Raw genomic sequence first — 22,498 nt, 5'->3', positions numbered from 1 at the left:
TAAGTAAACTGACTAGAACAGGAACTAAGTGTTCATAAAAAGAAAGACAGAACAAAGTCATCATAAGCATATCACACAGCAGAAGCTGAGTGGAATACAACTCAGCGTTGCAAAAGAAATGTCTTCTTCAGAAAAGCTTGAAGGCAAAGCTGCGGAGTCAAGCTGAGCAACTTGCAAAGTCGCCGCTGTGTCAAGCTGAGTAAAATTCAAGTCAGCGCCAATGATCCGTTTACTAGAAGATAAGGTCCCGACAAATCTCTGCAACAAAACAGAAGCCTCGGAAATATGATCAAGGATCTTTTCGAGACGCATGGACTGTCTGGATTTTGGCTAGAAGAAAAACCTGGCGCTAGAAGACGAACCTGACGCAAGAAGATAAAACTGGCAAGCCTGCCTCCTGCGCAAATCAGAAGACATGATTGGCCTGCGATTCTAAATGCTGACCAATGCATGACGAAAGAAGACCGTTCTTCTCAATGGCTATGTCGGATTTTCAAATCATTGAAGCTTCAGAATTCAGTATAAATGGACAAGTTCATCACTTGGATCATGGCCGAATATATACAAGAGAAACAGACAAGCAAAATCTTCACCAAGTCAAAAATTCCAAAAGAGAAGCTGTCTGAGTAGAAAAAGCAAATTCTTACACCCAATTCCAATCATTGTGTAAAAGTCTAGAGTGAATTGTATTCATCTAAAGTGTTATTCGTTTTGTGAGAACAATTTTGTATCAATTGTAAAGGTTAGAAGAGTGAAGCTGAGTACTCGGTTATAGTACTCAGTGGTAGAGAAAATCTGAGCACTCGGTTATAGTGTTCAGTGGTTGATAGGATTGAGTAGACGAATAGAGGACGGTACTCTTGCATACTCAATTGCTATTGTAAACAGCTTTGCTCTACCTTTAAAGAGCTCAGTAGTGGATTGAAAAAGCCCGGAGGGATTCTGGGGACTGGACGTAGGCGGTGAGGCCGAACCAGGATAAGTCTGCTGAATAATCTCTAACCCTTTCTCTTGATATATATGTATATGTATGTGTTGTTTGTTTAAATTACTCAGTAAATAATTTGTACAAGCCGACGCTCAGTAATCAGAGTGCTGAGTTGGAAGCTGACCTAAAGTGTTACTTCCCAACTCACAAGTGAAACAGCTCTAGTCAGTATTTGATTAAAGCTGTCTCACACTTCACTCAGTCTTGCTGACCTGAAACTGAGTTAAATTATCAAACATTTAATTAAGTCAACATCATTAAGCGAAAAAAAATATATTAGTTCCTAACCGCCCCCCTCTTTGGAACTAATCATATTACGTTACACGGGACCAACACTATCTACTTTAGTTTGTTCAATTAACTTAGTTTAATCTAACTTACAATATTCTTTTCATAATACATGTTTCAGTTAAGATCTTAATTGTTCTTTATAGTTAAGAATATGATCGAGAGACAATTCCTTAACGAAATTTATGAAGAATTGATTATCTTTTATCGCTAGAGGGATCATGATAAGAAGATAGTTGTCATATATCGATTATTTAACTAGTAATGTTTATAATTGATTAATTGATTCAACAAGTGAGAACTGAGAATTAATATCATCGTTTTATATTACTAAGTACTCTAATTTATGTCGAGAGAGTAGATTAGAATTATTTACAACTTAACTTGTAATCATTAGATTGAATAAGTATAATTAAACAAATCATTAAGTTTTTATCATCTGTCTTTGACTTGTTATTCAAGTGCATATTTAAGTTTGATTTTTAGATTCAAGTAATTAGATTAGTTTTAGTTAGATAATTAACAACATTCTTATATTTGATTTCTGTAAACAAAAGAAACAGATTAGGTGGTAGTGGGTAATAACTGGGTAAATTACATACGTGGTGTACAACTTTTACATGTTATCACACTTTGGTGTATAACCTTTAATTTTGCACACTAAAGTGTACAACCTTTTGGTGACTCCCACTAAAGTGTACAGCCGGTATTTGTGACCGGTCAACACAAGTCAACGTTGCCACGTCATCATTTTGACCATTTTAAAAGTAAAAAATCCACCTCTCTAATATAGAATTACTAAAATACCCTCATCACTTCCAAATTGATAAAAAAAGTATAACCCACTCTCTCTCTTCCATTTCTCTCTCTAACTCTTCTATCTCTCTAAAAGCTTTCAATCTCTCTATCTTTCCATTTCTCTCTCTAAATGTTCTCTCTCTAAAAGCTTTCAATCTCTCTCTCTTTCCATTTCTCTCTCTAACTGTTCTCTTTCTATACATGCGTTTCACCAAATATTCCCGTCTTGAAGCAACTTCCATATCTGGATTTAACCCAAGCAAACCAATTTTATCTTGTTGCCATAAACTATAAAATTATACCGACTATGGAGCTCATGAAATTGCCTTTGTGCATTCTACTGAGTCTACAGCAGCTCCTCTATACCTCAATTTCTTCATTAGCCTCCACATCTCGTCACTTTTGGAGTTTGAGTTTTCACTTGTGTCTATTTTTTGTATCTAATTAAGTCAATTTAAGGTCCATCCTCTCAGGCTTAGTGTATCTTGGATAGGTTTATTATTACATGGAAATAGTCTGGAGAATGGATTTAAGGTTTTGTCTCTGTCAGTTCCATGGTTTTTTAGGCATCTAAGACCTTGCTACATTGATCTTATGTGAGCAAATTTCCAATGAGTCCTGTCAATCATATAGTGACCTATTTTTTAATGTGTGAATGTGTAGCTATAGCATCTGAAATACAGTACGGGTAGAAAAATTTTATGGATACGAGAGTATTTCTCACTGCAATAGTGAGTTAAGAGGAATTCCTCCATGAGCTACCAGTAGCATTTATTATAATTTCTCTAAGATTAATAAAATAACATGTCAATCCAATCACTGCCATTGACATCAATAATAGAGAAAGAAAAATGGAAAAGGGAGAGAGATTGAAAGCTTTTAGAGAGAGAGAGAACAGTTAGAGAGAGAAATGGAAAGATAGAGAGATTGAAAGCTTTTAGAGAGAGAGAAGAGTTAGAGAGAGAAATGGAAGGGAGATAAGGAGTGGGTTCTATTTTTTTCAATTTGGAAGTGATGAGGGTATTTTAGTAATTCTATATTATGGAGGTGAATTTTTTATTTTTAAAGTGGTCAAAATGATGACGTGGCAACGTTGACTTGTGTTGACCGGTCACAAATACCGGTTGTACACTTTTGTGGGAGGTCACCAAAAGGTTGTACACTTTAGTGTGCAAAATTAAAGGTTGTACACCAAAGTGTGATAACATGTAAAAGTTGTACACCACGTATGTAATTTACCCAGTAATAACTTTATTCCTTGTGAGATCGATATCTTTTATTACTACAACGAAACCGTACACTTGCGGAAATTCTTCAACACAGTTGTTTCGGAATTTTACCACACTTTCTTTTTCCTATTTAGTATTGAAAGCAAAAGACAACGAACACTAAGTACTTAAAATATACACGTATAATTGATCCACTACTCAATGTATCAAGTTAGACGAATAGCATAAAAGTCGGGGAGGAGGAGGAAGGATAAAATATCGAAACCAAAGACTTCAGTTCAATTGTTTTTTCTTGTTTTTATTGCTGATATTCGATGAAATAGTTGCTAAATTGTAATAACACATTTTATATCTACGGTTTGAAGTAAAACAACAAAAAGAGAGAACTTAACAGACACTAAAACAATATCTATTAAACAAAGAATCTCGAGTCATCCATGTAAAACATGACTTCATAAGAACAAAACTGCAAATAAAAAAACATTCCAAAAGCTTAACTTGTCCATGTCAAATTACAATGTTGAACTCTTCTACTTTCTCACTTTCATATTATTATTATTATTTGATCATAAACTAGAAACAGGAAATATGATAAACCTTTACAAGGCTTCTGCACTTGAAGTTCCCAAAACTGCATCTGCCATATATAAATTGACCCCGCTCATGCTTCTAGCGATCGATAAATGACTTGTTCATGAGGTTGACCGCATCATCCATGAACTGCATATTGAACGGAATTCAAATAATCAACTCAATCAAACACAGAATCAGAAAAATTTCTGGTTGGAACACAATTAATAGGTGTAATAAACATGTAACTGGATGATAACAAGTATATTCAGGCAGACAGAACAGAAAACTAATGATATTCACAGACATTATTCTTCTGTTTTCGTAGTTCTATATCGCCACATATGTAATGGTCAACTTAGGCCGATAAACGATTGGCGATTCTTCTTCAGCTGCCTTGAAAACATAGTCTCTAACTGAATTATAAGTACAATCTAAAAATTTCCCAATCCTTTAGCAAGTTATGCAGATCGAATAATGATCAGTGCGCCGGATTTCTACAACGTAGAGGCACTAGCTAACGGTTCCTACACGCCTTGTCGAGGGTAAATTACATCCATATCCCCTCAACTTTGCTGTTACTTTCTTTATAGCCTTTGAACTTCAAAATCAAACATAAAAATGCCTGAATTTTACTTTTTACTAACATAAAGTTCCTTAACCTTTGACCAGTCCAATGACCGGTAATCTTCCATCATAGAGCTGATAGAAATGGTACTCTAAACAACTTTACTTCTAGAACTTTTTGGTTTTAAGATCATTTAGGTATTGTTTGGTTAGAAGAGAGAAATCTCCGAAATCTGTGATTTTTGGAAAATAGAAATCGTGTTCCATGGGAAATATGGTTCTAAACAACTTTAATTCTTGGATTTTTCCATTTTGAGGTCGTCAATGGTCATTTTGAGATAATTTACTTTCACAAGGGACTTTTATATTAGTAAAGCGAAAAGTTTGGCGACTTTATGTCTGGTTTTGAAGTTGAGGAGGAGCCATAAACAAAGTAAGACCAAAGTTAAGGGGCCATGAATGTGATTTACCCTAAAAATGACAAACCACCCACATACCTGTAACTAATTGGCAACTAATGATCTTAGGACCAGAGTAATTATGAAGCAAACGCCATGAAATCACTACCAGATTAAGCTTCAAAACAGACATAAACTTTTGGTATTCATACTGCAAGGAAATCTGTTAACATTCCCTAAAAAGATTACAATTTCTGCCTATGAAGTTTATGTAACTTAGAAACCCAAAATTTGGTGTGCATATCCCTCTATATTCAAGCCAAGTGTCCTTCGCATCCTTGATATTTCTAGTCCTTCTTAACTCTCTGAAACTAAAGCCAAGTTTCCTTCAACAACAACAACAAAGCCTTAGTCCCGAAATGATTCGGGGTCGGCTGACATGAACCGTCATACGAAACCGTGAAATCAAATCGTGTCAGCAACATAAATTCTCTCCCTCCACTCTGTACTATCCACTACCATATTTTCCTCAATCCCCAATAAACTAACTCCAAGTTTAAACTAAGTTTATTTGCTAAATATATACAAACTACTCGATTTATCATTATTATTGTTGTTGATGCTGTTGTTAATCTTTAAATTCACTAAAAATGTTCGGTTTGACTGTAGGTACAGAGCTAAATCCGTAAGTTCAAGAATGTAGAACTTTAACTCGCTGGGCTGAATTCGAATTCACAGAATCTCTTCCGTCCAAATGCCATAGCTATCACTGGATTCTGGTCACCCGAATTCTCACAGACATGCACTGCTAGTCTCACACTTAGCTCAAAAACAAGCTATTTGGCAAAGATTGAGGCCTTCTCCACCAATCTTCTCTGTAGGACTTGGTTCATCAATCACCGATCTTGACAGCCTCCTAGAAGAACTTGAGAAGCATCAAGACAGCCAGCCACCCCTTCCACTGATGTCGGCTTGATTAACCATAAAGAGAACTTTAAAGAAAGTCCTCTTTCAATTTCTCTCTTTTGCACTTCCCCTTTTTCTTAGTTTCTTCTTACCTCGCCGGCATTCCCTCGTTGGCTGCAGCATTATCAGTTTCTTTTTGCTAGTTTCTTCCCTAATTTTTATTTAGAAGTTTCTCATTGTCATTTCACTTGTTTTTTCTATTCTCTCAGTACCAACAAAAAAGAAGATATTTCTTTCAGAAAGACACAATTTAGTCCATTAGGTTCTGAAAAATTAATGCTCGGTCCTCTATTTTGCACTACTAGTAACTTTCAATTTACATGGGATAAAATACAAAAGTCCTATGGTTAGGGGAGACCAGATTTAGACTCCACATACAAAACCGTGCAACGTTAGCACTATAGTTTTGTAGATGGAGCAACTTTGGACTCCACTAATGACAGATCCAACTGAAGTGCATTTCCCGTTAATTTGGTTTTATGTCTGCAAACTCTAACTCCATTGGTGTCCATGTCCACGTGGAACCAAAGGTTAGTACTAACATCTCACGGTTTCATGCGTGGAGTCAAAATTTGTTCTCCCTCCCTCAATACTATAAGGCTAAATTTGTAACTTAGATATAAGACGTGAAACCAAATTAAAAGAAATTGACTTCTTTGAATCTTTCGTTAATGGCGTATGAAATTGCTCCATCTACAAAATATTAGTATTATTGCACGGTTTGTATGTGGAGTCTAAATATGTTCTCCCCCAATAACTATAGGGGCAAAATTTGTATCTTATGCCAATTTACAGGGAACGTCAATAGAGAATCAAAAAGTCGTAAGTCCACATGTGTATCTGAAGGTATTTACTGGAATTAGAAAGCACAACATTGATGGTTCTACAATTCTAAGTGCTTTTTCATATGATTGAATCTAATCTAGCACATTATTATGAAAACCAACTTTCACTAGAAAATAAAAGCATTACCTTTCCAAGCAACTTGAGTTCTCGTCCAACTGGTTCTAAAAATTTAAGGTCAACTTCTATTGGCCACACCTGTCCAAGCAACAAAAAAAACACGATTCAAAGATAAAGTCAATAGCAGAAGAGATGAATTTAACCCCAATCAAACTTTAGGTATCAACTCAATCCTCCAATTGTCAAATTTTAGGTATTGAAACTGATTGTGTTTGGACTAATTTGTCAATTGAAACTTTAGGGACAATTTTGATCCTTAATTCGTCTAAAATTACTTGCATCTTACAATATTGAACCCTGATTAACACAAAGCTCGGACTATAATCTTATAAATAACCCTAGCAACGAGATTAAGAAATCACAAAATGCAATTTTGATCAAACTAAACACAGTAAAATGATCTGAAAGAGTAGAAAACAGCAAAGTAAACAAAAGAAGAGAAATGACCTTAACACCGAGTAAACGAAGGGGAGTAATCTGGCCGGGCACAATACAATCAGGACCGGCGGCTTCAACGATGGCTTCGGAAGCCAAACCACTCCCAATAGGATTTGGGTGCTGCAATAGAAAATTGGAGAGTGAAAAAGAGGGCTAACTAAACGAGAGAGGAAAGGGAGAAAGACGGAGACCGACCTTCATGACGGAGAAGGCGTAAGTAGAATTAGGGGAATTAGAGACGCGGAGAATGGGAGAGTGATGAATTTTAGGAAGAGGTTTTGAGGATGAAGCTCGCCAAGGAACATCTTTTTGAAGCTGGGTTGACCCTCCCTTCTTCGCCATTGATGCTATTGTGATAGAATCAGAAATGGGAAAGAGATGAAATAGAGAAGGAGATTAGGGATTTGAAGAAATGAATGGAGCGCGAAGAAGATGAAGAAACTGCCAAAAAGATTAGCAATCAAGAACAGAAAAACCATATAAAAAAATGGATAATCTTTCTTTCTTTTTTTCTCATATAATTTTATTTTTTTCTTATCATTTTTGTTATCAGGATGCTTTGAATCTCCACTTTAAGATTTTAATAAGTCTAGATTTAACAGTGAATGATGAAATTCTATATGTTCATTAAGGTGCATGTGATTAAAACTGTCTATTCTAATTGGTGCAATTTCATCCAATTAGAATGGAAACATAACATAATTGTTATTTTATTGATACGTGACAATATTTTGACATTTAAATTTGATAAACTTTAGTTTAGGGATTTGTTTTTATTTATTTTTTATTTTTAATCTAATTAATTATTTTCACATAAGAGAGTTTATGTATCAAATAAACTTCAAGACATTTGAGGGTTAGGCACAGTTCGGTCCAAGTCGGGGATTCATGAATCTCCAGTATTAGATTGAAATTCAGAGATTAATAAAAGAAAATCTTCAGGATTTGATTGAAAGAATAAATCTCCAGAATTGAATTGGCCTAAAATTTCAGCTCAGTTCAGTTTGGGGATTCAGAGATTCGGTTCCGGTACAATCCAATATAATTTTTCTGTGATTCGGATAAATATCTAATATTTTAAGTCCTAAAAAATAAATTAAAAATAATTTTATTATCTTACATAACTTGAAATAAATAATATTTTTTTAGGAAGTAAACAACATTCATTAAAAGTTACAATAGACAACAAGGCTAAAAAAATCCACAAAAATCAAAGTGACAAAATAACAAATCGATAAAAACAAACAACATTTAATTCCAAAAAGACAACACTTCATTAGCAAAATATGGTCAGACTATAATCTCTAATCATCATCCTAATTTGTAATTGAATCTTCTTAACAAGTAAGATAGCCATATATATTTCATGTTTTATATATAAAAAAATTAAAGCATAATATTTAAAAACAAATTGGTTAACCAGTTTTATTAGACAAATCAAACAAAAATTCTAGTATGATTATATTGTCTTCACCCATTGATATATAAATACAAATCATATATTAAATTAAAATTAAAAGTACTTCAGCACCAAACAATATGAAACTTTTATTCTAAAGACAAAAATCATGGTACAAATAAATAAATAAAACAATAAAAAAACAGCAAAACTAAAATATTCCACTGTATAAACATAAAGTTACTTGAAATTTCAAAACATCAAAACTAAAATTTTCCTACTTCATAAATATAAAGTTACTTGAAATTTCAAAACAGCAAAACTAAAATTGTATAAACGGAAATGCAGTGGCTTACCTAAATATTGGTGCTACTGTTGATGTGGTTTACCTAAATATCGACGCTACTGTTGAGCGGACGGAGCAGAGGCACATGCAGTGGCGTCACTGTTTCAAGACGCGACGCTTGAGCAATTCTAGACGTAGGACAAATGCATGTGGAATGAACGGAAACACATGTGGAATGAACAGAAACGCAGCACAAACGCAGGTGGAGTGGAGGAGTAGATGTAGCGGCGGCTGTGTTTGAAAACATAAACGAGATTTAGAATTTCTGTAGGGCAAGGGTTTTCTTTAGTTATCATTTAGTTTGTAAAGTTCAATATCACCCCTGCTATACATATTCTTTTATTTTTCATAGAAGCCCCTCTACATCTACTAATTTATTTTGATACTTTTATATAAAAATAATACTTATAAATTAAAATTAATAATTTTATTTGGGAATCCATTATTAAAATATAAATTTATTATTGTTAAACTTTCGGTTATTTCAGTCCAGTTCGGTTCAATCCAATCCAATTCGGTTATCGGTCCGGTGTTGGATAAATTTCGGTCCAGTTCTTTGACGAAAAGTCAACGGTCCAATCCAGTTTGGTTCTACAAAAAAAAAAGTCAACGGTCCGATCCAATTCCGGAGTTTTTTCCTCAGATATTCGGTCCGGTCCAATATCTCCAAGATCCGCGCCCATCCATGACGTGTCAAATTCATGTGTCAAAATATCACTACATATAAAGGGGATAGCGGATTTGTCAAGTCTCCATCTAAATTGGATGAAATCTCACAAACTGTGACAGTTCAGAGACCAAACGTGACCTAATAATAAATCATGGACCAAATGAAACTTTTTTAAATAGTTCGGAGGCTGAATAACAGTTTAAGCCTAATGTCTGTCTACTCTCTCTCTTTTTTGGAAAATTCAATTTTATGTTTATTGTATAAACTTTTTTTAATATACTTTACTTAACTTTAATTTTAATAAGTATTTATAAAAAAAAAAAATTATATTTTATGATAGATTCTGTTCGAGACTTTTTTTTAGCACCCTTAAATGGATTTTCTCATAATCAAAGTTTTCTATTATATCAAGATCTTTAATTTAATCCACTTTAAATCATTAAACACTCAAGTCAATTTTAATTTATATTTTAATTAGTATTTATAGGCAAAGTTGTAAAAACATGCTTTGGAGATTAATAAGAAAATAGTCGGGGATTAATCGAGCATTAGTTGTATTTGTATCTTTTATATTTTTATGAATAAATAACTATTTATATAAATTCATTTAACAAAAAATTATATAAATTCAATTTTAGGTGTCTTCTATGCTTACTTTGTTTTTGACAAAGTAAGCTTTACTTTGTTTTTTCTACCATTGGATGAGCTTAATTTGTCAAAGTTCATCATCATCCAATGGTGGAAAAAACAAAGTAAGGCTTACTTTGTTAAAAACAAAGTAAGCATAGCCTAACCCTCAATTTTAATATGTATTATAAAAAAACATTTATATTTGTAATATAGAAAAATAATTTAATATAAAAAAATATTTATATTTGTAATATATATTCTTATAAATATGTTATTTTAACAATAATATTATTAAAACAAATAAAAAGTAATATGCAATCACTAAACGGACCCTAAGCGATCACCAAATAGCCCTTAGGCGGCCAAAAACACGACCAACCAACCAACTAGGGGATAAACTAAACAGGAAGAAACCAGAATAAATTCTCCAATATCCTAAATATAATAATCTTTTCGGTGCCTTCTATGGTTACTTTATTTTTGACAAAGTACCATTACTTGGTGTGTTTTTACCATTTTCTTTAATATGCAGATGATATTGACATGTTTATACAATTTTACAAACAAAATTATCTTTATCAAACAAAAACTTCAATGATAATATTTAATTGTTTATTTAATAAAATAATGTATTATATAGTCTTATCTATAAATTTGACTTTTATTCCTTATATTTTATTTCAAAAAAACTTCAAATATCTAATTTAAACCAAATATTTTATTACAACAAATTACGAGTTTCTCAATTGTTAATCACTACATCAACTCATGGCAAAGAAAGAAAGATCGGTTTGTAATTTGAAAAGAGAATAGATAACACGCTGGTTATGAAGCCAACACAGAATAGATAACACACGGTGATTCTCAATCCAAAGTTTTGATTTTAGTTTTGCTTCCATCAATTTTCTTTTAGAAATATAATTTAACCCTACCCTAGACAGGACCCAGACAGTACAAGCAGCTTAGTTTTGAACAATGTATGGTACTAATACAATTATTAATATAATTGTAAATAACCAAAAAATAAAAATATACGAAACTGTTCCAATTTATCAACAAACTTTCAATTTATCAACAAACTTATTTAGATTATCTTATATAAATTCAATCTTACACGAGAAACATCATGGTTAAATTTGACCTTAATCCACAAAAATTAAATTCCAGGAACATTTACTAAATTTTTTCCAAACCCAACTCATCAACACAATAATAGAAAACAACATACAACAAAAATTATCAATAAAAATTACTTACAGAACAATCGATTTTTGGACATTTTGAATAGTTCTCTATTATATAACAATTAAATTAAGTGAAGGACAAAAAAGAAATATTTTTCGTGTGCAGCATATTACTAACAAATTCAATACACCTTAAATTACATTTATGGCTGCTATTTTTCTGATATATTTAAGGATTGGATTTAGATCAACAAAAAATAAAGATGTGACAGAGAAAAAAAAATTAATAAAAAAAAAAGTGAAAAAATTTGCAAAAGAATAATACCAAAATGGGAGGAGTAGTGGTGTGGTCTCCAATCCTATTTTTTTTTTTAATGGTGGAACCATCCAACCCTCTCAGAAATCAGTTAAATAGTTACCATATCATCTCTCTCCGCCGCAGCCTCAGCCAATCTCTTCCATGCCATTTCCCGCTGCTCTTCCACATCTTTCGATTTCAACTCTTTCTCGGTGAATTCTCTATCGCACTCTTCGAACAACTCTGTGTCCATTTCGAGAAACATTTTCCGGACGTTAACTGTAAGTCCATGAACTGCCTGGTTCCAGTGGCTCCTGATATTCTTCTCCAGTGCCTCGAAAATGATTGGTAAAATAACACCGCGATTTTGGGCAATCAAGCTCACGATGTGTTCGTTGTTCCATAGAAAGAGGGCCCTTTCTGCAACCTGCAATATAAATTTGCCTATGAACAATTTTGAAGCCCAGTTAAAAGGATGATACAGTAAATCGGTGCTATTTCTATATCGGATTAGGCTCCCATGAACAATATAGAAGGATGAAAACATTTCGATATGTGACAATTTTAAGAGACAACACTAAAGTATGGCTTAAACATCTTATTAAGCTCACCCTTAGTTGCCGAAGAAGCACAACAGGCTCTAAAAATAGCATCTTTTAGTTTAGTTCAAATTTTCAGAAGGGAAAAAAGAGAAAAACAAAGTGACAAACACGCAACTTTTGAGGGAAAGCATTGGCCTAATACATACACAGCCCCTCCAGGTTGACCACAAAAGCCGATTGTCACCCGAAGTTTGAACTTTGAAAACTATTAACTCCTTAAATTTGTCAAAAGCGACCTAGTACCCCCAGAACTTGCTTAATGCGCTTCAACTTGTCAAAATCTCTACTTGCTCTGCCAGTTAAGGACGCAAGGGGTTAACCATGCCACTTTAAGCAACTTCAAGGGGCTAATCGGTCTTTTTCCTGGTCATTAGACTTTTCTGGACAAGTTTGAGGGGCTAAGGATGCATTAGGCCAAAAATATTTCTCAAAACAGAAATAACATAAAATAAAGATCAAGATGCAATAGCAAACAGTAGGTAGGTATGCAAAATACAATACCGACTACATTGCTATGGAGCTAAATATTCTGAAGAGGACAAAAGAGAACATGGAAGAAAACTCAAGTTAAAGAAAATAGTCTCACTAATCTGCAGCAATGGTGTTGATAAACTCAGAAATTCGTAGAAAGGAAATACTTATAAACAGCAGAACTGGTGATGCATGTGTATAAAAAATTTAAACACAAAAGAAAAATCTTGAAAGACGATAATAGGAAGATCATAACATATATTTGCTGAACAGATAATGAATGAAAGAGAAGCAACTATTGGTCTCAGTTACTCAAGAACGGGTTTATCAAAAGCAGGAGTTTTCCAGAACACGGAAGAGAATCAATACTCCTAGAAATGAGATAAGCCAGATAGGGTTTACATTCCCGATGTCTCAGTCCATGTATAAGGAAAAGGATTCTAATCTTTGGTTTAACATAAAAAGCGCACAAGGAAAAACTAATAATCTAAAAATAGCATTCACTTAATATCTCATCATTGTTGTATCAACTTCACAGCTTAATAACATACCTGTAGTCTCTAAACTTTTTTCTTAGTTTCAAAATATCTTACAACTTCAATTTGTGACATAAAAACTATCAGAATTATATTCAGATGCATCCAAAACCCTCAAAGCCAGAATTATTTTAATTTTCCAGCTGAATTATAATGTGAAAAGTGTTCTTTTCGCCAAAAATTTATATTTCACTCAAAGAATGTTAATGAGTCATGGTCGGAGAAAATTTGAACAAGGGGGCTTTTAGATCAAAATATTTTTCACCCAAAGAATGTTAAGGAGTCACGATTGGAGAAATTTTGAATGAGGAAGGGTGCACTTTTAGTGTGTTTATTAAGGTTTCTCCTGATAAATGCATCACATTATTAAACTAAGGTTAATTACATCTAAGATCCTTGAACTTTTTAGTTGATTTCAAAAAAGATCTAAAACTTCAATTTACTTGCACTCAACATCCTTTTAGATCAAAATAGCACATAACCACTTGAGCGGAAAAAAAAGACTTATATCCATAACCACTTGAGCGGAAAAAAAAAAGACTTATATCTATAAAAAAGGATGTTGAGTGCAAGTAAATTGAAGTTTTAGATCTTTTTTGAAATCAACTAAAAAGTTCAAGGATCTTAGATGTAATTAACCTTAGTTTAATAATGTGATGCATTTATCAGGAGAAACCTTAATAAACACACTAAAGCCAACGACCATAAAAAAATGTTATAAGGATGATGAACTCTGTCAAGCTGCAAGCAGCCATGAAACTCAAAGTGCCAATTCAGTCCAAGCATAAACAAATTACCAAATTAAGCAATGGAATAAAATGGCAATAGTTGCATGCCATTCAGAGCAGATAAAACTTACTATTACTATCACTGGTCTATTGCATTTAAATAAATGACAGTTTGTGACATTTCGTATATTAATTGTATTTGTAACCAAAAAAAAATGTAAAACCAAATCATTGGTAAGTTGTAGAAGCACATATCAGATGGACATAGTAAAGTTAGATAATTTTAAGAGAAAAGTACAAAAATAAACTTGTGGTTACACTCGTTTTCAATCATAAACTATGTGGTTTAAAAATTTGTAACCAGGTAGCATGTGTTACCTTCCATTAGCAAATGTTAATGGTCCATATAGTTTAGTGATGGAGGAAAAGACTTTATCTTTGTGTTATAAAAGTCCATATGCTACTAAACATTGCATCTCATATCTCTAGTATCTATTGACTTGTGGTTATGAAGAGAGAGAGGGATTGAAGAGGAAGAGACGAGAGAGATGGTGAGTTTGATATTTTGTTTTTGTTTTGGGGTTTGTTTGTGATAATTAGATAATAAGGGGTTAATTTATAAAATAAATAAATATAAAGACAAAAATAACTCTTTGCCAAAAATAACTCTTTGCCTTTTGACTTTTGACTTTATTTTAACGCCGTTAGTTAGTTTGGACCGTGTTTTCTAACGGAAGGTAAGGTAACACATGGTAACTGTTTGCAAATTTTTAAACCCCATAGTTTATGGTTGAAAACGAGTGTAACCAAGGTGTTTTCATCCAATTCTCACAGAGGAAGTCAACCAAGTAAATGCACAGCATAGTTGTCAAATCGAGATTCGACTCGTGAATCGTGACTCGTGAATCGAATCATAAGATTCAGTACAAATTCATAATATTATAAAAAATAAAATATTTACCATGTTGAACACAAAATATTATCAAATGTTAGACTAGCAATGGAATTTTAATGTAGAAAAAAAAAATAAATCATATCAACCAAGTGCTTACAATTCAAATCTAATGCAAATGCAATCCTAATAAAACTAATTCACAAATCGGACACTGTTTAATAACTTGTGGAGATGGAGAGTTTGAGTTTCTGACTTTTTTTTTTTGCCTTGTTGTCAACTTGATAATGATGGAATGAAACTAGTTTGAGTTGATAACTTGATAAATAACAATCGGACTAGAGCATAGTGGATTTAGTAATTAGTATTGTTGAAGTTTTTGATGAACAATGATGAAGATCCGACTCGAAGTAGAGTTGAATCGAATCGTAAGATTCTGTACAATTTAGATTCACCCTATAGATTTGGCTCGAAATAGAGTTGAATCAAATCGAATAGTGAATCGTAAGATTCTAACAACATTGCACAGCATTTTCAATGACAAGAAAAAAAGAGAAAATACCAAATACGTGCTACTAGAGAAGTCCCAGCCAACAACAAACTGTGACTGTGAGTAGACTCCTAATAGAGGTAACATGCATAATGCTAGAGTCAAAAAGTGGATATACATGGCATATGAAATAATGAAAATAAACAAAAACTATGAAAAAAACTGTGCGCACAATGGGTGACAATTAATAATCATTCGACTCAAAATAATATCAATGAGAATTACTATTATTGAAGCAATAAAAACTTAACTTTTGTGGATTTCTAATAATGCATAAAATCATTGCACCTAAAAGTTCGAACTTGCTTTGGTTCCAAAATAGTGCAGAAATCATCTCAAAGTACCTCCCAAAGCAAATTCCTAAAAGTTCTAGCAAGCAAAATTATGTACATAAAAGCATAGCCACAAAAAAGATGGTCAACAATCACAAACCTGGAAATGGGAACTAGTGAGACAGCGAGCAATTTGTCTGAAAAGAGGAACCATGCAGCGCTGGAACTCTGCAGACTGTGTTGCCTCAAGCACTTCTTCAAGTTCTCCAAGAAAGAGAACTTCCTTTTGACAATTTGTCAGAGGCCAATACTTCAACAAACCCCTTATAACTGTATCTGCAAGCTTGAAATCCTTTTCGACAAACTGGACGATACAGTAAGACAACTGCTGATGGTATACAGACACTGGTTTCGGTTTATGCAATGGTATAAGTGCCCTTACAAGAAACAACTTATGCTCCTCTTTCATAGGCAGTGCAAATCCATTTATAATACTCCCTAGAATCTCCAATAATTCTCCTACCCCACTATGCCTTTCAGTCTCATATATAAACCGATAAAATATATTATTTATTGCCTTCCTAATAAATGGGCGATGCACCATAAATTTTCCATAAATCCTATGAAGAATGGTCTTTAGATACTCCCTTTCTCGTGGGTCCTCGGAGTCAAACAAATCAAGCAGCTTCAACACAAAGGAATGATCAATATACCTCTTGGCAACCTTAGTGTCTGTGTCTGATGACACAACATATCTTAACAGAAGCTCATAAACAAGCTGCAAATGAGGCCATGAAGGTTCCAAATAAGGTTCCTCCTCTTCAGGATCTGTAACTTCCTGCCCAGTATTCTCATGAGACGCAGGAGGCAAGCAACGGAATATATTCACCGAGACCATTCTAATCATTTCCTCCTGACAGGTCTCTGTGATTTTTCCCGACCCAGATTGAATAAAATCTACCAATTCCAAAAGAGTTTGCCTCTTGATTTCCTTCTCCCGGACGCCCTTTAAGGATTCGCTGAAATCCAATTGGAAGCAACAGACCTGAAGCTTCCGGAGAAACAGGTTTTGCCTCTCGGACGAAGGCACATCCCGGAACAGCGGAAGTGGCTCCACCGAATTCATAGGGGGAGGAACCACAACCACCAGACCTGTATTCGGAGTTACTGGAGGAGGGCCAGTACGAGACGCATGGTTAACCACAACACCAGGTCCCGACCCAGAGTTACGAGTACCGGCTGCAGGATACCCAAAATCATTACTGTCAGATTTCGAGGGCTTCTTATGCCCACCTTTAATAATTTTCTTCAACATTTCTCAATGCAAACAAACCCTAACCCTAAAATTGAAACCTCTCTAAATGTTATTGAGCCGAGGATAATCCGAATGGAATCGGGCGATGATCCAGGCGGTGGTGCAAGGTGGAATCTCAATGGATCGGCATGCATGGAATAATAACCACATCGGTATCAAAATCAAATGATTGATCCAGCCACATGAAATCATTAGCAAACGGATCTAAGATAAGAATTAGAAAGGTAATTTACCAAATTGCGAAACGAACCGCAGAAGAATCTAAACTTACGCCAATCGGAATAACGATTCATCAGAACAACCGTTCGCCGGAATGCTGGTACGGCGATCAGACAGCGGAGATTAATCTTGTAGAGACACCGCGAAAGGCCAGATAGTGAAAGAAATAGAGATATGTTCGGAGTCAGAGAAGAGAGAGAGAAAAAGAAAAGAGATAATTTCAGAAATGGACGAGATACAACTGAGTAGGGATAATTACGGATAATAAATACTAAAACAGAGGAGAAATATTATATTTAATATAAATTCTTTTCAAAAATCATTATTTATTAAACAATTAAGTGATACCAATTAAGATTTCGAGGTCGAATCTTAACGTAAAAGTTTTAATTGAAAAAGAATATACTTAAGGGATTCTGACGAATCGAAAAGTCGAATACTTTTATTATGTTTATGCACCTATTGTATATTATTTATTCAGAAAACGAGAATAGAAATTACGTGTTCTGTAAATTTGAAATAAGTCTGGTAATAAAAACTTTTGATAAAAATATTTTAATGTTTAGTTCAATACTTACGTTATATGTGATACGATAAGAATCCTACAATATACAATTCACTCAATATTATATATTCGCGATTATATTTTTAATTTGTTATCAATAATGATAATATAACGTATGAATGGAGCAAAACAACGAAATTCATATTTGAGGATATAATTATTAATAATATTTGAAATTAGTTTAGTTTGTTAACTTAGGGCCCGTTTGTTTTACCTACTGTTTGTTGTTGTTGTTTGCTGTTTGTTGTTGCTGTTTGCTGTTTGCTGTTGCTGTTACGGGTTGCTGTTGGAAAAAGCTGTTTTTCCAAAAAGGAGAGATTTTCTGCTTTTGTAAAAAGCTGTTTTCAGGTATAAAAGGCAAACAGGAAATCACTAACCAAACACATAATGTTGTTTTTCAATTGTAAAGGGCAAACATGAGATCACTAACCAAACAAAACTCTCCATTTTGAAATGAAAATGTAAAAGGGGTCTGAAAATGAGCAACCAAACACACCCTTAGACTTTCAATTAGACTCCTATTTATATAATTTAGTAATATGTTTGGAATAAAATTGAGTCTCCCTGTAATGACAAAAGTATTTATTTAATATAAGAATAAAAAGGAAAATTAACTGAATTATGAGATTTGTGTTAATTTACTTTGCATTGATTATAATTTAAAAGTAAATCAACAAAAGAATAAATTATCTATGATTAATATTATCTCTATTTTTTTTTAATTCAGTTTTTCATTGTCCCAAATTTCTTATGTTATAATTTCTTTTAATAAAACAAATATACATTTAATTACATGCACGTGTTGGAAAATCAATATGATTATTGAGCTGAAAAATAATATACCAATATTAGGATTTGTATATATGGAGATTTAATTGGTTAATAATTTAACAATATATAACATGTTAATGATGTCTATGATCATTAATTATTCACCAAGTATCTGGGATTTGTCTGTGCTATTCATTATTTCTTAATTATTAACAATTGTTACTTAATTATGGTATTATAAATGTCCAAAATTACCAACCTTTGATCCATCTATATATCCTTCTAATTTTCAGACATTCTCGTGTTCTTCACTTTCTTCATTTTTATGCTTCTTCATTGCTCTGCACTTAACTATCATTTTTGCAGTCTCATAGATCCAAATGCTTCTATAAATATAATTTCAAAAACACTCTGTGATTACGATTACAACGAATACCTGAATGACGTTGCGTTTATCCTGACTATCTTTTCCCTCTATCATGCTCTTCCTCCATTCTTGGATTCGGTTTCTTATTCTCTTTCAAAACCCTCCACAGTGTATTGTCGTCTACGGTCCTATCCCAAAAGGCACAACCTTCCCACTACGTACAAATTGGTATTCCACTCCAAAAAACTATATGATCAAGAACCTTCAGTCACCGCAAACCCTTCGATACCGAATATTTGATCGATTTGTTTACAATTTTACTCCGCAATAATATCACACATCGTGTAATCGATGCGCATCGACACTTTCCCACACGCAGATGGTTGATATGTCCTAATGTTTTGTTCATTCCTACATGTCAATTTCAGGCTCTTCGTCTTCCGTTAGATGGATTAAGGGTCTATGAGGTCCTTTAAATGCCTCTTTTACACATATGACTTATTTCGTGAAGTGTGATGAGAGCATCTCCCCTATCAAACCAAGCAATAATGAAAGGGAGCTCACATGATGTGTCACCTTAGCCACACGTGTGAGCCCGTTAGCTGGAAGAGGAAGTCATATGGAAAGAGCCACACAGTGTGTGGCACTTCACACGTCTTGTCGAACGCTTGTTGAGTTTTTGGAACTATGGAGCTTAATTCACATGGCGTGTCACATTGTCATACATCGTGTGGAACATAAGGAGGGCACCTCTTCGAAGATCTTCACACAACGAGCTAAGGCCCAAGACTCGTATGGGTAACGGTTCGAAACAGACCACACGACGTGTCAGATAGGCCACACGTCGTGTGGACTGCCTTAGCCACCAAGTTTTGCAAATTCCTGCACAAGTCTGTGATATCATAATTATTGTTTTACCACCTTATATTTATTGCTTTTCAATTTAGGCATATTTGTTGTTTTGACACTAGTTTAATTCCTCATATTTTACCCCTATAATGTAATGCTAGCTTGTAACCCTAGTTAGTGCTTTTGGATCTTTTCTTACCTATTGTAGAGAGGTAATTAAACCACTCGTTTTGTAAGATGAATAACTTTTTTATCAATCAAACACAAATTTCCTATTGGATGCAAGGTTTTCTAACCTATTTGGGATTAACTCCTACTAGTTTAGCTAGTGAAGAAAATCTACAGCTACTTGGATTGTCTTATCTTTGGCCAACCATAGTTTTTCTAGGGACCCTACAGGCTTGGCTCTTTCTCACTCCTTCTTTTGTTTATCTCCAAGCTATGGTTTCATATTTAAGGATGTCATGTATGTCTGGTGCATAATCAGTGGTTTCCTTGGGCAATGGCCATGCCCTCTTTGATTGGGATCTACCATGCCAAATGTCTAATTGATAAGGCCCATGCCGAACTTGATAGAAGGGGCTTTCCTATTATGGCGTTGTAGGAAAGAGTGGTGTTCACCATGAGGAATTCCGCATTGCTTCTCCATTTGGGTTCAGAATCTCTAATCTCTACATCTAGATGAACACGTTCAGGAGAGGTACGGTGTGCCCGCTAATTCCTACCAAAGGAGTTGTATTGGTGGTCAATTTTTCTGTCCCGGTGTTAAGACTTTCAAAGACATTGCGAGTAATGATGTTGACGACACTGCTTGTATCAATAAAGACCCTTCGAACTTTAAAGTCTACAATTAACATCTCTATCATTAAGGCATCATCGTGACATTCTTCTGGTTTTCTCTTTATATTGCCGAAGTGAAATCAGATCGTTGTTCCTTCCTTTTTCCAATGTAGCTACCTCTTCTTTCTTCCTTTTGGCCCTTGACCCTCCGGCTATCACATTGATTACTCCTTTAGGAGTTTGGCCTTTTGGTTTTTTCTCATTTTCCTTCTTTGAATCCTCCCCGTATTTTTTGAGAAATTGGCTGAGCTTGCCGCTTTCAATCATCTTCTCTAGCTCTGTTATTAGCTGCCAACAGTCTTCAGTTTTGTGGCCTTCACTCTTATGGAAGTGGAAATAATTTTCGTTGCTTTGTCCCTTCTTGAGTTTAGGTGGGTACTCGATTCTCATCTTATTGTCTTTGACCCAGAATATCATCTTTTTTTTGGTGCATTAAAGGTGAATTGGGGCTTGTCCATTTGCTCACGAGGCTTCTGCGGGTTTCTATCCCTTTGGTCTTTATCTCTTGATCGTTTATCATTGGTAGGATCTGGATCTTTTTTAAGCAATGGATTCAACTTGTGCTTATCCCACCCAGTGTAGCTTCTTTCCCTTTTCATTAACTCCTGAAAATCTCTAGGCATAGACGTAATGATGCTTTGCTAAAGCGCACAGCTTCGGCAATTACTTGTCATTGCATCGATGGCCTTGCCCTCACTAAACTCCTTGTCTAGATGGCTAAGGCCTGAAACCGATTGATAAACTGGGCCAAATTTTTGTCTTCGGTTTGGACCATTTTATTGAGGTCTTGAATTGTTTTTCCTTCCAGTATGGAGGTTACGAAGTGGTTTACAAATGACTCAACCATTTGATTAAAGTTGTGGATGTATTCAGGAAGGATCTACTCGTACTAAAAGGATATTGACTCCTTTAGAGTTATGGGGAAGAGATGACAAAGAACTACGCTAGTGGCTGTAGTGGCTTCCATGATTCATCTGAAGTTTTTGGTGTGGTTTACTAAATCTCCACTACCTCCGTATTGGATGAAAGTAGGAATACAAAACCCCATAGGCATTGGTTATCGTTGAATTTCCTTAGATAGAGGCCTGCACGTATCTGATATGGCCGAAAGGGCCGACATATATACCTAATCTGCCTACAATCTCCTTCTCAAGGATTTCATATATCTCATTTTCTTATTGACAAGCTTGTATTCATCCTCCTCCTTCGGCTTGTTATTATCAATGTGCCTGTCATGATCAATCGGAGGTTTATGAGGAGATCATTTTCGGCTTTTACTTCGCTCTTTCGAATGGTGCCTCTATTTGCTCTTAGGGCTTTTTGGTTTTTTCTTCACCTAGGGGGACTTCTTGATTGGGAATATCTTCTTATGGGGAGAGGCTTCCAGAGTTTCTTCTAGGCATTTTTGTTGATCGATGACTGGATTCCGCGGTGCTATTGAGGTTGTTCCGTAATTTTTCTTCGACGTTCTTCAATTATTGCTTGAGCTTCGCCATCTCTATCGCATGTGCAACTCTTATGTCATCCATCTTTTTTTGCACCGTCCGTAGGGTTTTCCTAAACCTATAGGAAGCCTCATCTACTAGTAGTTGGTATTGAGGTTCCAACTGTGGCTGGTGCTCAGCTTTCTAAATGGATTCTTCTCCATTATTCTGGTGAACTTCCGAGTGGATGCAATTTGATTCTACCATCTCTGAATTGTTTGATTTATCGCATGTTTTGTTCAAGGTCCATGTTCACCGCACTAATGATATCTGTGTTTATGAACTCAGAACAGAGGGTCTGAACG

At 34.5% G+C, this 22,498-nt stretch overlaps 2 protein-coding genes across 3 annotated transcripts; both read right to left on the bottom strand.

The window, feature by feature from the left end:
- Positions 1-3,696: 3,696 nt before the first annotated feature.
- LOC136208935 (uncharacterized) lies at positions 3,697-7,667 on the bottom strand. Its single transcript, XM_066000232.1, has 4 exons — positions 7,401-7,667; positions 7,215-7,325; positions 6,777-6,845; positions 3,697-4,023 (listed from the first exon to the last, which is right to left on the bottom strand). The coding sequence occupies exons 1-4, from the start codon at positions 7,545-7,547 to the stop codon at positions 3,973-3,975; spliced, it is 378 nt and encodes a 125-aa protein (XP_065856304.1). The 5' UTR covers positions 7,548-7,667; the 3' UTR covers positions 3,697-3,972.
- A 3,793-nt stretch (positions 7,668-11,460) lies between these two features.
- LOC136208934 (serine/threonine protein phosphatase 2A 57 kDa regulatory subunit B' beta isoform) lies at positions 11,461-17,557 on the bottom strand. 2 transcript variants are annotated; one of them, XM_066000230.1, is made up of 2 exons: positions 15,944-17,557; positions 11,461-12,159 (listed from the first exon to the last, which is right to left on the bottom strand). In XM_066000230.1, exons 1-2 carry the CDS (start codon positions 17,096-17,098, stop codon positions 11,842-11,844), a joined length of 1,473 nt encoding a protein of 490 aa, XP_065856302.1. In that variant the 5' UTR covers positions 17,099-17,557; the 3' UTR covers positions 11,461-11,841. The 2 variants fall into 2 exon arrangements, with proteins under 2 accessions (XP_065856302.1, XP_065856303.1); XM_066000231.1 differs by having other exon boundaries at positions 11,966-12,176.
- Between the last annotated feature and the right edge of the window lie 4,941 nt (positions 17,558-22,498).

This window comes from Euphorbia lathyris, chromosome 10 (genome assembly GCF_963576675.1).
Source record: "Euphorbia lathyris chromosome 10, ddEupLath1.1, whole genome shotgun sequence".
In the NCBI taxonomy this organism is placed as follows: domain Eukaryota; kingdom Viridiplantae; phylum Streptophyta; class Magnoliopsida; order Malpighiales; family Euphorbiaceae; genus Euphorbia; species Euphorbia lathyris.
The sequence above is the reverse complement of the archived record's forward strand: the minus strand, read 5'-3'. Positions and strand labels throughout refer to the sequence as shown.

Bases quoted from the DNA above. Each gene is read 5' to 3' on its own strand.
- LOC136208934 (XM_066000230.1), bottom strand. From the start codon at position 17,098: ATGTTGAAGAAAATTATTAAAGGTGGGCATAAGAAGCCCTCGAAATCT. The intron at 12,160-15,943 runs GTTTGTGATTGT...TTTATATTGCAG, and splicing joins TCACTAGTTCCCATTTCCAG to GTTGCAGAAAGGGCCCTCTT.
- LOC136208935 (XM_066000232.1), bottom strand. From the start codon at position 7,547: ATGGCGAAGAAGGGAGGGTCAACCCAGCTTCAAAAAGATGTTCCTTGG. The intron at 7,326-7,400 runs GTCGGTCTCCGT...TTTCTATTGCAG, and splicing joins ACGCCTTCTCCGTCATGAAG to CACCCAAATCCTATTGGGAG. The intron at 4,024-6,776 runs GTAATGCTTTTA...TTCAATATGCAG, and splicing joins AACTCAAGTTGCTTGGAAAG to TTCATGGATGATGCGGTCAA.